The following is a 15,014-nucleotide window of genomic DNA, read 5'->3' on the forward strand; positions in this document are numbered from 1 at the left end:
CCAGAGTGTTCTTCAAAGACTGATTTATGCATCATATTAATAGCAGTCTTGGAAAATAACAAGGCAAAGAGTTTATATACTTGTAAGTCATGAGAAAGATTACACATTATCATTTACTGAAGGGAATAGGAAAATCACACAGAAATATGCAAACATTTATGCATTTAGCAGACGCTTTTATCCAAAGCGACTTACATTGCATTCAAGTTACAGTTTTTACCAGCTCTTGCTTTCCCTGGGAATTGAACCCATGACCTTGGCGTTGTTAGCGCCATGCTCTACTATTTGAGCTACAGGAAAGCAACAACATTCAATATTACAATATACATAAAAGTGAGTTGGACAAAACAACATATGTGATATTCAGCATACATCAGTTAAATGACAGCATAAACAATTACATGTAGAATTGTGATTGACCGATACATGATGAAAAAACAAATATTTCAAAATATTGAAACCTTAAACAGTCCTAAGCAGCACTGACACTAATTTCACATCTTTGACAAGTCTTCGTAATTCCATCCTCTAATATTTGAAGCAGCAAATACAGTCATTAAAAGCACAAACACTGACCTCTATAGGCTTAATTTGTTTCCAGCTGAAGTCTGATGTAAAAACATCATATTACATGTATGTAAATGTCTGGTAGATAAAACAGTAAGATAGAAGATTTCATAAACCAAGCGATAAAATATTAATGTGACAGGAAATGGATGTACAAATGCATTGTGGTTTTAAAAATCAACCAACATCATGTAAATCTGTACATATTAATTCAGTAATTGAAATGGATATGGCTTAAGGCTTTTATATAGTGATAATCAGCGTTAATAAAGGTTCGAGAAAGCGAGAAAAACTGGTAGGCACAATAAGCACTGCTGTCAGTTTTGACACCTGATACATCCACATATTCCTTTAGATGGTTTATTATCTGTTTGGCAATCAAGCAGGTAAGGTTACATATGCCTGAAACACACACATGGACTCATATGACTAGGAGATGTTCCATAACCTATCAACCAAAAAGCCAAACATCACATTGCAATATTCAGTACCTAAAAGATCAACCAGCAAAGCACTTTTTTTTTTTTGGCCTCTTTAGCAAATATTTTATGACTTTCATATTGTTTGGCTGTATTAGATTTCCTTCAGACAGAGTGATCATGTCTTTACTAGGAACATCTGCAGATCATACATCAGGCTGTGCTTATGTGGTGTATGTACAGTAGGGTCCAAATATGAGACCACTAGTGAAAATGTTTCTATTTTGCATTTTTCTAATATAGTACATGATCGGAATAACAATTTGAGTGGTTCAAATTTAAAAAATGTGCATGGGCTTCAGAATGCATATGTATTTCAACAACAGCAGCACTCAAGCTGCATGAACTCCACAAATTTGTTTAAAACTTGATGAACGTGTTCTCCAGAATTATTTGAGATGATCCCAAGAGCATTTTGAACATCTGACTATCTGTACAGAGTCACATGATTACCAATTTGATGAACAATTTGCAAATACAACCTCACATATTTCTTCTTCACTTCATATAATGATGTTTCTTAGTTTTAAGTTTTCAAAAATTGAATACCAGAATTCAGTGTGGTCTCAGACTTCTGGACCCGGCTGTACAGTATACTCACATGAGTGCATGTTATATAACATCAGTCTGTTCATTTCTGCATGGATGCATCTGTCTGTCTGTGTGTGTGTGTGTGTGTGTGTGTGTAGGTAGGTTTATGTGGCTCTCAGTTCAGTGCTTCATGAAGGACTGCATCATGTCAATAGGCAGAGGGAAAATGATGGTGGAGTTCTTCTCCGCTGCGATGGTGTTGAGGGTCTGGAGGTAGCGCAGCTGCAAAGCAGAGGGGGACTCTGCGATCACCAGAGATGCCTCCTTCAGTGCCCGTGATGCATTCATTTCCCCCTCAGCGGCTATCACCTACAAACAGCAGAGGGGCGGTGTGAAAAAAACCAAAAAACATACGTGTCTTGATTTATCAAACCTTTTACACCACACAAAACTTCCAACCCTTAACCCAGTTTCAATTTGACGCCCACTCTTTCCCCTACAGTCATACTTGAGTTATCTCATCATTCCTTTGAAGCAATAGTTCACCTAAATATGAACATTTTCTGAAAATGTACTCACCCTCAGGCCATCCAAGATGTAGATGAGTTTGTTTCTTCATTGGAACAGATTTGGAGAAATTGTACATTACATTACTTGCTCACCAATACATCCTCTGCACTGAATGGGTGCCGTCAAAATGAGAGTTTAAAGAGCTGATAAAAACATCACAATAATCCACACAACTCCAGTCCATAAATTAATTTCTTGTAAAGTGAAAAACAGTTTTTTTAAGAAACAAATCCACCATTAAAATTCCTTTCCTCTATCCATAAAAATGCTTTCTCCAGTGAAACAGTCATCTTGTCCGAATCAGGAGTGAAATATGTTAAAATACAAGCCAAAACGGTTAAAAACAGTTCTAAACAAATATGTTGGTGGATTTTGATGTTGGAGAAAAACAGGAAATGGACATTTCCTCTGGAGGAAGCATTATTATAGATTATGGACTGGTATTTTGGCTAGAAACGACACTCTAAAGTTCAAATGCCTTGATGGAATTGTTTCTTACAAACACGTACTTGAAGTCATGTGGATTGCTTATGGATTATTGTGATGTTTTTATCAGCCGTTTGGACTCTCATTCGGATGGCACCCATTCACTGCAAACAGTCAATTAGGGATATAATGTTACACTTCTCCTAATCTGTCCCGATGAAGAAACAAACTCATCTACATCTTGGATGGCCTGAGGATGAGTACATTATCAGCAAAATGTCATTTTTGGGTGAACTATTCCTTTAAGCAACTCGTCTAGTTTTGCTTTATGACCAAGGGTATACATTGAAGAATCAAAAAAGTCAAACAGGCGTGCACATCCCAACCACCCAGATCGGACTCAAGTGCAGGACAACTGAGGAACTTGAACAAAGAAAAAGGAGCGAAGTCCGCACACTGAAAATAGCTGCTCCAAGTGAATTTAATAACAGCAACGTTTCGACCCTCAGGTCTTCATGAAGACCTGAGGGTCGAAATGCTGCTGTTATTAAATTCATTTGGAGCAGCTATTTTCAAGGGTATACATTCCCAGGAGTCGGAACAAACTATATTTAAACCACAGGTTTACTGCAGGTGAACTTGTATTTTAAGAAATAGTTCACACAAAAATGAAAATTCTGCCATCATTTTCTCACCCTCAAGTTGTTCCGATTATTTTTCCATTCTATGGAAGTCAATGGCTACCGTCAACTGTTTGGTTACCTAAATTCTTCTTTTGTGCTCAACAGAAGAAACAAACTCATACAGGTTTGGAATAACTCGAGGTGAGTTTGGGTCAGGATTCTTTTTGTCTTGTATAGTTTTGTTAATGGTTTTTTTGGATCAAGTCTTGCCACACAGCCTGTCTATACTGGCATCTGTCTAATATTGCCATCTGAATATTTGTACCAAGTGCCAGATGAATTTATGCCAAAACACCACAGGGTTTGACTTAACCTCACAGACTTTGACGTCAGCTGAGAACCAATGCTGTACATTACTTCTTTTTAAAAGTTTCTGCTAAACACCCACTTATATAATTGATGCAGAGAGATACCGCTTACTCTTTTACTAACCAGGACAATGGCTTCCCACGTCTTGCTGTGTGGCTGATGTAGGCTGGGGCATTGATTTGAAGAAAACATACTTGTTGTATCTGAGCTAAGCATGCAAGAATAATTGTGCACCAAAAATAAACTCATTAAACTTCCTTTTCCATGTTCTTCTGAGAGCATGTGCTCTCATGAACATTTTTAAGCAGGGCAAATCAACTGTACACGGAAGAGGTTAACCAGGCATACAACTGGAAATGTCAAAATACAGGCTCTCACATAAATCAATCGACAAATTAGTGGGAAATACACCAAGAAAAAGGAAAGGAGTTGTCATTTCCGTCTTCCTATGAGAGTATTGCGGTGGTCTTGCCTCAGAGCAATGAACGTTTCTATTCAGCTCCCACACACTGCAATAATTTGGTCTACAATATACGTATACATGCATGTACATGAGAGGATGATTAATATGTGTTTGCCAGCAAAATCTTGTTATATCCTTCCACATAATGAATATTAGCCCATAGTATCCTGTGTGTAACAAAAATAAATAGTACACCAGAATTTTAGTGTTGTGCACTATATATAAGCCTTTAATGCTCACCAAGGCTGCATCTATTTGATGAAAAATATACAAAAAAATATATGAAATATGTTTCCATGTGAAATGAGTAACAGCAGCCCTTATTAAATATCAAAAGCATGTTACCTTAGCTCTGGCCTCTCTGGTTGCTTCAGCCTCTGCCGCCATGGCCCTCTGGAGCTGAAGGGGCAGTTTGACGTCCTTGATCTCCACACGTTCTACTTTAATACCCCAGTCATCTGTGGCATCATCTAGTGTGGACTAAAGAAAAAACAAAGGGTCAAGTCTAAACACTTCTTCTCAGAGATTCCTCATGGCTCATGCTCCTCGTGTTTGAAGTGCTGTGCCAAGTGTGCCTGCCATGAAGAATGTTCCCCAGCTTTTTAAAGGATGTCAGATGGAATGAGTGAATGGAGGGCCGAATGCGAACTGAGGAAGGCACTAGCAATGCAGTTGAGCTGGATAAGTCAGCGCCTTGGCTGAGCTACAGTGAATGCACTGCCTGAAGATATACATTGTCTGCTAGAATCAGGTCTAGCCCAAACCAATTCAGTGAGGGAACAAGCTCTATTTTTTTATTTTTGGGTGATCTATTCCTTTAAAAAGTATAACTCTTGTTTTGTATGTGTAGTTTCAGGTGTTACCTGCATACTGTGGGCGATTTCCTCCCGGTCAGACAGGATCTCTGCCAGGTTCTTTGTACCCAGCACGTTCCTCAGGGTGGTCTGTGCCAACAGACGAGTGGCTGCATCAGCATTGGTGATGTTGGCTACTGCCAGCGTTGCATTTTGAACACGGTAGTAGACTACACCATCTACACTCACTGTCACAGAGTCCTTTGTCAGCACCTATCAGGATGAATGCATAAAGACTATTTAATCAAAAACATCATCTGGGTGATAAAAAAAAAAAAAACCATACACTACCGGTAAAAAGTTTAACTACCTACCGGTTACATTTTTTTATGATTTTTACATGTTTTATTTTTTTTCATTTTCACTGTAATATTGTGAAATCTTATTACAATTTATTATTACATTACAATGTGATGAGTTTTCAGCAGCCATTACTAGTGTCACAAGATCCTTCAGAAATCATTCTAATATGCTGATTTGCGGCTAAAGATACATTTCTTATCATTATCAATGTTGAAAACAGATGTGCTGCTTAAAACCATGATACATTACCATTTAAAAGTTTGGGCTCAGAAAGAATGCATGAAATTGATCAAAAGTGACATTAAAGTCATTTATAATGTTACAAATGATGTCTATTACCAATAAATGCTGTTCTTTTGAACTGTCTATTCATCACAGAATCCTGATATATCATGGTTTTCAGTGTTTATAATAAAATGAACCCTTGAGCAAGAATAATATATATATATATATATATATATATATAAATAATATAATAAAAAAAATCATCAAAGGGTTTACTTATAGTCCCTGTACATTAAACTGTGTGGCAAATGTATTAACATTGTAGAGATGGCATGCTTCACCTTTATATTGATGCTGTTCATGTGTTAAAACAGAGGCTGAAGTTGAGGATTAGATATTGTGTGTGATCTCACCTCCTGAGGGGGGATATCAAAGGTGATGGTGCGCATATCCACATTGATAAAGCTGTCCGTGCACGGCAAGATGAAGAAAAGACCTGTGTGAGACAACACACATATACAATAAAATATTTAACAGCAGCAGACACTCAGAGCATCATAATCAGTAACTCTAAGAAACAGGGCTGATCGTCAATGAGCGCTCAACTGGCAATCTACCAAATTCCATTCTCACCGCCAACTGGACTCAGCTGACTGCAGTCACGAGTATAATAAATGATCACACCGACATCTGCTTTAATGCTTCACAGTACAGCAGTTACATCAGTTTATAGGATTAGTTTTTTGGTGAATGATTTTCAAATGTAATCTATTAACAGTAATTTACAGATGGCAAAGCTGAATTTTCAGCAGCCATTACTGCAGTCTTCAGAGTCGCATGATCCTTCAGAAACCATTCTTATATGCTGATTTGGTGCTCAAGAAACATTTCTTATTGTTTGTGTTGCTTAATATTTTGTGGAAACCATTTTATAAAGTTCAAAAGATCTGAATATATTTGAAATAAATTTTTGTATCAATGAAAAAACTTCAAGAATGCATTCTTGCTTAATAACAGTGCTAATTTCTTTTTTAAAAACTCTCTCTATAAATGTATATTATAGTTAATAAACAAATATTTAATATAATAAATCTTTTAAATAAAAAAAATGTTTCTAAATATTAAAAGCAGGCCTGGGCAAAAGAAAATGGTGAGTATAGACTCAAAAGGCTGCAAAAACTAACAAACAAACAAAAAACAGGACAATGAGAACGGTTTGGCAACATGCAACATGGAAAAGTAGGTCTGTGTGTGTGTGTGTGTGTGTGTGTGTATGTGTGCTTGAGCTTTAGTAGTGGTTAATGCGTTTCATTTGTCATCCCTGCCGTTTCTAAACAAAACTGGGAGGTTTTCTAGAGAGTCATCAGGATTTGTTAGTCTGTTCAGAGGTTTGTATATACAGGTGCTGGTCATAAAATTAGAATATCATGAAGTTGATTTATTTCAGTAATACCATTCAAAAAGTGAAACTTGTATATTAGATTCATTCATTACACACAGACAAAAATTTACTTCCTTTAATTTTGATGATTATAACTGACAACTAATGAAAGTCCCAAATTCAGCATCTCAGAAAATTAGAATATTGTGAAAATGTTCAATATCGAAGACCCCTGGTGCCACACTCTAATCAGCTAATTAACTCAAAACACCTGCAAAAGCCTTTAAATGGTCTCTCAGTCTAGTTCTGTAGGCTACACAATCATGGGGAAGAGTGCTGACTTGACAGTTGTCCAAAAGACGACCATTGACACCTTGCACAAGGAGGGCAAGACACAAAAGGTCATTGCTAAAGAGGCTGGCTGTTCACAGAGCTCTGTGTCCAAGCATATTAACAGATGGGCAAAGGGAAGGACAAGATGTGGTAGAAAAAAAGTGTACAAGCAATAGGAAAAACCGGACCCTGGAGAGGATCGTGAAACAAAACCCATTCAAAAATGTGGGGGAGATTCACAAAGAGTGGACTGCAGCTGGAGTCAGTGCTTCAAGAACCACCACGCACAGACGTATGCAAGAAATGGGTTTCAGCTGTCGCATTCCTTGTGTCAAGCCATTCTTGAACAAGAGACAGCGTCAGAAGCGTCTTGACTAGACTGCTGCTGAGTGGTCCAAAGTTATGTTCTCTGATGAAAGTAAATTTTGCATTTTCTTTGGAAATCAAGGCCCCAGAGTCTGGAGGAAGAGAGGAGAGGCACATAATCCACGTTGCTTGAGGTCCAGTGTAAAGTTTCCACAGTCATTGATGGTTTGGGGTGCCATGTCATCTGCTGGTGTTGGTCCATTGTGTTTTCTGAGGTCCAAGGTCAACGCAGCCGTCTACCAGGACGTTTTAGAGCACTCCATGCTTCCTGCTGCTGACCAACTTTATGGAGATGCAGATTTCATTTTCCAACAGGACTTGGCACCTGCACACACTGCCAAAGCTACCAGTACCTGGTTTAAGGACCATGGTATCCCTGTTCTTGATTGGCCAGCAAACTCGCCTGACCTTAACCCCATAGAAAACCTATGGGGTATTGTGAAGAGGAAGATGCAATACGCCAGACCCAACAATTCAGAAGAGCTGAAGCCCACTATCAGAGCAACATGGGCTCTCATAACACCTGAGCAGTGCCACAGACTGATCGACTCCATGCCACGCCGCATTGCTGCAGTAATCCAGGCCAAAGGAGCCCCAACTAAATACTGAGTGCTGTACATGCTCTTACTTTTCAGTTGGCCAACATTTCTAAAAATAATTTTTTTTGCATTGGTCTTAATTGATATTCAAATTTTCTGAGATACTGAATTTGGGACTTTCATTAGTTGTCAGTTATAATCGTAAAAATGAAAGGAAATAAACATTTGAAATATATCAGTCTGTGTGTAATGAATGAATCTAATATACAAGTTTCACTTTTTGAATGGTATTACTGAAATAAATAAACTGTTTCATGATATTCTAATTTTATGACCAGCACCTGTAGTCTACTGTGGAAAATTCCACTCACATTCCACCCTTAAATAAACCTGTGGAGGAGGAGCCTACTGCAGATTGTTTGCAGACCCCTGTGGGCTCAAAGAGGACCAAGAAATCAAGCTTGCTCTCTTTTCAGACCTATAGTATAAATGGCATCTAGGCAAATTTATTGCCTCAAAACATACTACTGAAAAGATTTTCATTAAAAAAAACTCACAGTGAAAAGCCTCTGTTGACTTTCATTGCGCATGAGGGATTAAGTCGGTGGACTAATACTAATAATAGACACTACCCTCATAAATTCATTCCTGGAGGGAACTGCCTTGCGGATTCATATTCCCAAACACAGCATAGAGCAATACACACCAGAGACACTAACACAAGCACATCAACTGCACAGAGTCATTAACTCGAACTTAGCAATAACTTCAGCTATATAGATTTGAATTTTCTAAAGAAAATGTCAGTATTCACTAAAGCAGCAAAATAATTGTTTTGTTTCAGGTAAGCTTAGGTTCTGAATGATTCATGCACTTTGTCAGAGTTTTTCTGTTACACAGGATTCAACATTGTGCCACCTTTTCATTTAAAGGGTTACTCCACCCCAAAATGAAAATTTGTCATTAATCACTTACCCCATGTCGACTGCCAAACAATTAACACTGTCAAGGCCCAGAAAAGTATGAAAGCCATCGTCAAAATAGTCCATCTGCCATCAGTGGTTCAACCGTAATTTTACGAAGCTATACGAGAGTACTTTTTGTACGCAAAGAAAACAAAAATAACAACAATTCAACAATTCGTCTCCTGAGTCAGTGTAGCGTGATTTTGGAGAGTATCCGCTGGACGCAAACTGCATTTGTTTACGCTTTGATTTGAACGAAAACAGCGTATCTGTGTGGCTGCGGCTGACACAGAACAGCACATGCAGTTTGCGTCCAGCGGATACTCTCCAATTGTTGAATTGTTGAATAAAGTCGTTACTTTAGTTTTCTTTGCGTACAAAAATTATTCTCGTAGCTTCATAACATTACGGATAAACCACTGATGGCAGATGGACTATTTTGATGGTGTCTTTCATATTTTTCTGGTTCTTGACAGTGTTTGGCAGTAAATGGGACAGTCTCAAGCCTCCCGGTTTTCATCCAAAATATCTTAAATTGTGTTCTGAAGACGAACAAAGGTTTTACAGGTTTGGAACGACATGACAAAATTTTCATTTTGCAGTGGAGTAACCCTTTAAGAACCGTCACAATTCAGTAAGCAAAAAAAAAAAAAAAAAAAAAAAAAAAAAAGCATGAAAAACAACTGCAACCACAGTGTGCAAATATTTCTGTCAAACATTGCTGGTTACTCACTGAATGCAAAACGTTTTAACAATGCAAGCTGATAGGACATTTTCAAACTTTGATATTAAATCTCTTCAAAAGTAGCACATCTTTTAAAAAAAAGATCCACTGTCCAGTGTAGCAATGTATGAAAGACAGCTCACACTGAAGGCACTTCCAAACTAAGCAGCTTGTTTGCAAACGTGGCAACTTAAACTTGCGGCAACTTGAACATGAGCGAAATCTGTGTGGGGAATTTTTTCACCCTCAGATGAAACTCGCGATCACACAGATTCCTACTCAAATTTCGCAGAGCAACAGTAAATGTGATCTCACTCTGAGGCTGAAATTAAGTCCAAAATAAAAACAAGTTGGAAGAAACCCATCTGTTAAGTGGTCTGAACTTAATTAATTTGCTGAAATCTAAGAAGAAGATAAGAATAGAAAGAGAAGGAGGAGAAGACAAAGAAATGCAAAAGAAGAAGAAGAAGAAGAATTTGAGGAATTGAGGAATATCATTATATGTAGTGCTGACTTGCAATTACTTTAGATTAAGTTACCAAACACTGAAATATAACCAGTCACTAAGATCAACCTCCAGGAAAATCGCATTATCACTATAACAACCATAGCATTACTTGAAACCTCAATGAAATACGTGACAATGGCAACAGAGCCACAAACAAAATGGATGGTAATTAGACATCTGGTCAAATGACTTTTATGGCTTAGAAGGCTAGAGTACAGAGCACGTTATGACGTTATAACCTGACATTACAAGCTCAGACGTTAATACCTTTTTATATAGCTATTACTATCTAACTGTAAAGACTATGAAGTTATGAAGTTAAGAACATTATGTGCCCTTGAAATAAACAACTGAAATAAAACGTGATGCTTTGCAGGTAATATGATCTTTTACAGACGCCTCAAGAAAGCACGTGCTTACTGGGAAATACTTCCAGAATATAATCAATTTCTCCATTACATTTGCATATGATTGAGTAAGGTGTGCCTTTTTGTGCCTTTATATCATACTCAAATGATTGCTAGTGTGATACTGAAAAAAATGTGGTTTATTCATGTCAGTGGAAATGCAAAACAGATCCCTTCTGTTTCTCTACAACATAAGTGGTTTTATTTTTTAGCCTTGTGACAAGCCATCATTGTGGTGGACAGCCACAGCACAAATGCAAACAAGCAGACACCAAGTGTCACATTTAACCACACACACAACAAAAACAACACGAGTGTGATCACTGATTACAGATTACAGATAGGAGCAGGATCATCATCACATGAGATGCCTAAACTACTAGCACTGATTAAATCAGAATGATCAAATCATATTGATTTGTTTTCTTTTACCTGGCCCTTTGGCTCCTCCTCGTAAAATACGTCCCAGACGAAAGATAATTGCCCTTTCGTATTCCTTCACTATCTGTAAGAACAAGAAGTATTAACTTTCATAAAAAGGGCTAAATTACAGCAGTTTAAAACAGCAGAAGGTAAAGCCCTAATTATGTCATTTAGATGTTGCATGGCAACCTTTATCATGCATTCATCATCTTTCTTAATAAAGATAAAGATGATAAAGATAAAAATTACAGAACTTCTCAATTCCTATGAAAAAAAAACTATCTGGTGTGAAAAATGTGGCACAAATTTAAGATATGGGATAAGGGAATGATCAACACAACTTAAATATACCAATGAATGTTTCCAATTGTTTATGATTTCCAACAAGGATTGTAAAATCACTTTATAGAGTTTACCCTCATGAAATGCCATTTCTAGCTAATGAATAATTTTAGAGCTGAACATAACTAGACTATCTGTAGGGATGCACAATTTATAGGTGTCATATTGGTTGAATTTATTTATTTTCTTTAATTTATCAGTATCAGCTGATAACAGATCTATCAGTCAGTACTGGAAATTACATGCGTAACTATTTTTACATTTAGATTACCTTTGCTGTCATCAAACTCTCCCTTAAAATAATCTTTAATAATGCTAAATTAATAGCAATACAATCATAAAAAAATAATATGTAATCTTTTGCAAATCTTAAAATGAATACACAGTATATTATAAATGCTGTGATACCTAAATTAACTTGTTGCATTTAAAATGTCTTCAGTATTATGTTTCAATTATATTATATTATATTATAGTATAGTCTATTATATTATATTTAATGTTTTGATAATTATTTTTATTTTTTTGAGCACTGAATGACCTATAATATAATATTTAATGTTTTGTTAATTTTTTATTTTTTTTTGGGGGGCACTGAATGGCCTATAATATAATATTATATTATATTATAGGCCAAAACATAATAATAAATAGGCCAAAGTGCCAAAACATTCAAATAATTATCAGCTTAACAATTTTTTTTAAGGTGCACCCCCCACCCCATTTTTTTTCTATGTATGGAATTCACAATTTTAAAAGAAAATGTTCAGTGTTTTCCAAGACCATGGGAACCCTGATATACAAAGACTTAAAGGAAAACTTGTGGGCCATGATGGGCCATGCTGTATGGAAGGGATAGGCGACTTCGGTCCTGGAGGGCCGGTGTCCTGCAGAGTTTAGCTCCAACCCTAATCAAACACACCGAAAGAAGCAAATCAATGTCTTCAAGATCACTAGAACGTTTGATTAGGGTTGGAGCTAAACTCTGCAGGATACCGTTGCCTATTCCTGCTGTATGGCATCAAACTAATGAAAGGACCACAATAAAGTACCTTAATGCACATCCATATGGAGAGAGGCAGGGTCAGCAATGTGAGCAGGATGGAGAAAAGCACCAGGATCCAACCACACAAGCCAATGTCACTGTCTGTATTCTCCAATGCTGTAAGGCAAAGCAAATATGCATATGCATAAACCTCTACTACACGATAAAAAAGATAAAAAGACACACACAAATGCACATTAACCTACTGTAACACAGCTCATAAAAATGATGGGTTGAATGAGTTCAAAGATGCAAAAACTAAATCTTTTAGCTTCACGCTGAACTGCATGCATTATAGCACTAGTTTGCTTATGAACCAAGGAACTTCATCAGCACATTAACAACATTTCATAGCTATTCAACCACATCAATAAGCCACACATAGCAAATCAAATCAAATGAACGCTTCCCTACAGTTAAAAAAAAAGAAATTAACAAACAAAACTGCCATTGCTTTACTTTCAAACCTTACCTACCTTGAGTATCATCAATTGTGTGACACCACCGATCTATAGAGAAATGTAACTGTAAGAGTCTACTATGGCCTAAAACCATTAGTCTACTAACCCATCAGACCTAATAAGAGATAAGGTATTTCCTTGAGCAGATCCATCCAGAGCAAATTCCATTAACTGCTGTGACAGTCAGAGCAAAGTAAGATTGAATACTGGATATGATTATTGAGCAGGCCAATCATCACAGTAATTGTAGAATAATTAAATCATCCCTGCCTGGTACTGACCTCGCAACCTTTACATTACAGCCGAGATCTTTGACCACCAGCCACATGATAATAAAACTCCATGTTTTTACACAGGATTTAATGTAGATCTATTTAAAAATTATGTTTGTGTTTAATACACTATAAATCAAGGCACATTTTGGTTTTTCTAAAATAAAGTTCTTGTGCTTCCCAACACTATTTTTTAGTTTTGCATAAAGATGACATAAAGTAACTCCAAAAAGTTGTTCAGCACAAATAATCTGAATAATTCTAGACATGTATATGCAATTTTTTACTACTTTTACTAAACCACACCATACTATAGGCTACTATGATACACTATACCATTCAGTACTAGACTATACTGCACCACACTATACTATATCACACCATACTATACTACATCATATTTTTTCATTATTATACCTTTATTATTTTGCACATCAATTCAGAGCCTAAACAAACAACAAATATAACAAATTAAATAAACAACAAAACAGGTTATTGTTCTGATGAAAACACAAGTGCTTGGATTGTATAGTACTACAGGACTCGGTTTAATATTGTTGGGGTATGGGCACCTGTTGTTGCCTCGTTTGGCACAGAGGGCATAAAGACACACCCATGCTGCACTCTCAACAATAATAACAGACCCTGAAGAAAAAAAGTGGAGCATGGACGTGCTTCCAATGCTTATATATTTTCTAATGTATTTTTAATCTTATTAAAGACAATATGCAGAGACATTTAGTATGGCTTATTCGTATTATCAGCGTTTATCCAACGCACACAACGGTGCAAACACGTGATGTTAAATAATAATAATAATAATTCAGTAGTAGCCAACCTATTTGTCGATCCTTCCGTTTTTGCTCTCTCATCGAAGCTGTTTCCCTCCCATCTTCCATTGTAGGCGATATCTTTGAATTATTCAGGGCTGATATGGAGCAGATCTTTTAATAAGCACTTCCAGCAGCAGATCGCTTCTCTGTAGTGTTTTTCTGCACGGGACAGATCGGATTCTGCGTGAGGTTCATCCCCCTCTCGCTGAAAGGGGTTGGGCTTGGAGTGTTGGTGGGCGGGGTTTACTCTTGTCTGTGACCATACAACGGAAGTGGGTAGGAAAGCGGAAGCGATTTGGTCGATAGGTTATATAGACACTTTTAAATGAACGTTTATAATCCGTGCATCAGTTAACACTGGAGGAACTGAATGTAATATAACAGCTAAAGCGGTGGATTTGATATGGTGTGGAGATTTGAATGCACATAATTAACTTTGGGGAAGTTTATGCCTATTAATGGAGGGGTGGTTGAAGAGTTTATGGAGGAAAAAGGCTTAGTATGTTTAAATGATGTAAAGGAACTAGTCAATATAAGAGATTTATCAACTTCTTGTTTAGATCTGACAATAGTTCCTGGAGCTAAATGGGAATTTTTAGATTACTCAATATTAGGGAGTGATTCTTTTCCAATAAGAATGGAAAATGTATTAAGAAAATAAGATGGAGGTTTGATTAAGCTAACTGGGATGAATTTAAATCATGATATAGATTTGTGATAGATTCAATTCAATTATTATAGCAGCTGAGGAATCTACCTAAATCAGAAGGAAAAAGTAGGATGAAGATTGTCCCTTGGTGGAATTAAGATTGCATCAAGCAGTTAAGGAAAGAAATAAGGCATTCATAAAACATTAATACCAACAACTTTATTAAAGGCGCTGGGAGACTAAACTGGGCATGAACAGGTTTTGCATGGAAAGCAAGTGAATGGGCTACAGAAATGTCACTAACATAACATTTTCATTAACAGTCACAATTTCTCCAAAACCTCCATGGTTATTCA

General features: G+C 36.8%; 1 protein-coding gene across 1 annotated transcript; it reads right to left on the reverse strand.

Moving 5' to 3' along the window:
• Positions 1-14,185, reverse strand: LOC306862868 (stomatin-like). The gene is made up of 7 exons (XM_079405916.1): positions 14,015-14,185; positions 12,451-12,560; positions 11,066-11,138; positions 5,824-5,906; positions 4,892-5,095; positions 4,374-4,508; positions 1-1,946 (listed from the first exon to the last, which is right to left on the reverse strand). The coding sequence occupies exons 1-7, from the start codon at positions 14,073-14,075 to the stop codon at positions 1,758-1,760; spliced, it is 855 nt and encodes a 284-aa protein (XP_079262042.1). The 5' UTR covers positions 14,076-14,185; the 3' UTR covers positions 1-1,757.
• Between the last annotated feature and the right edge of the window lie 829 nt (positions 14,186-15,014).

This window comes from Barbus barbus, assembly GCF_936440315.1.
Source record: "Barbus barbus genome assembly, chromosome: 43".
Lineage (NCBI taxonomy): Eukaryota > Metazoa > Chordata > Actinopteri > Cypriniformes > Cyprinidae > Barbus > Barbus barbus.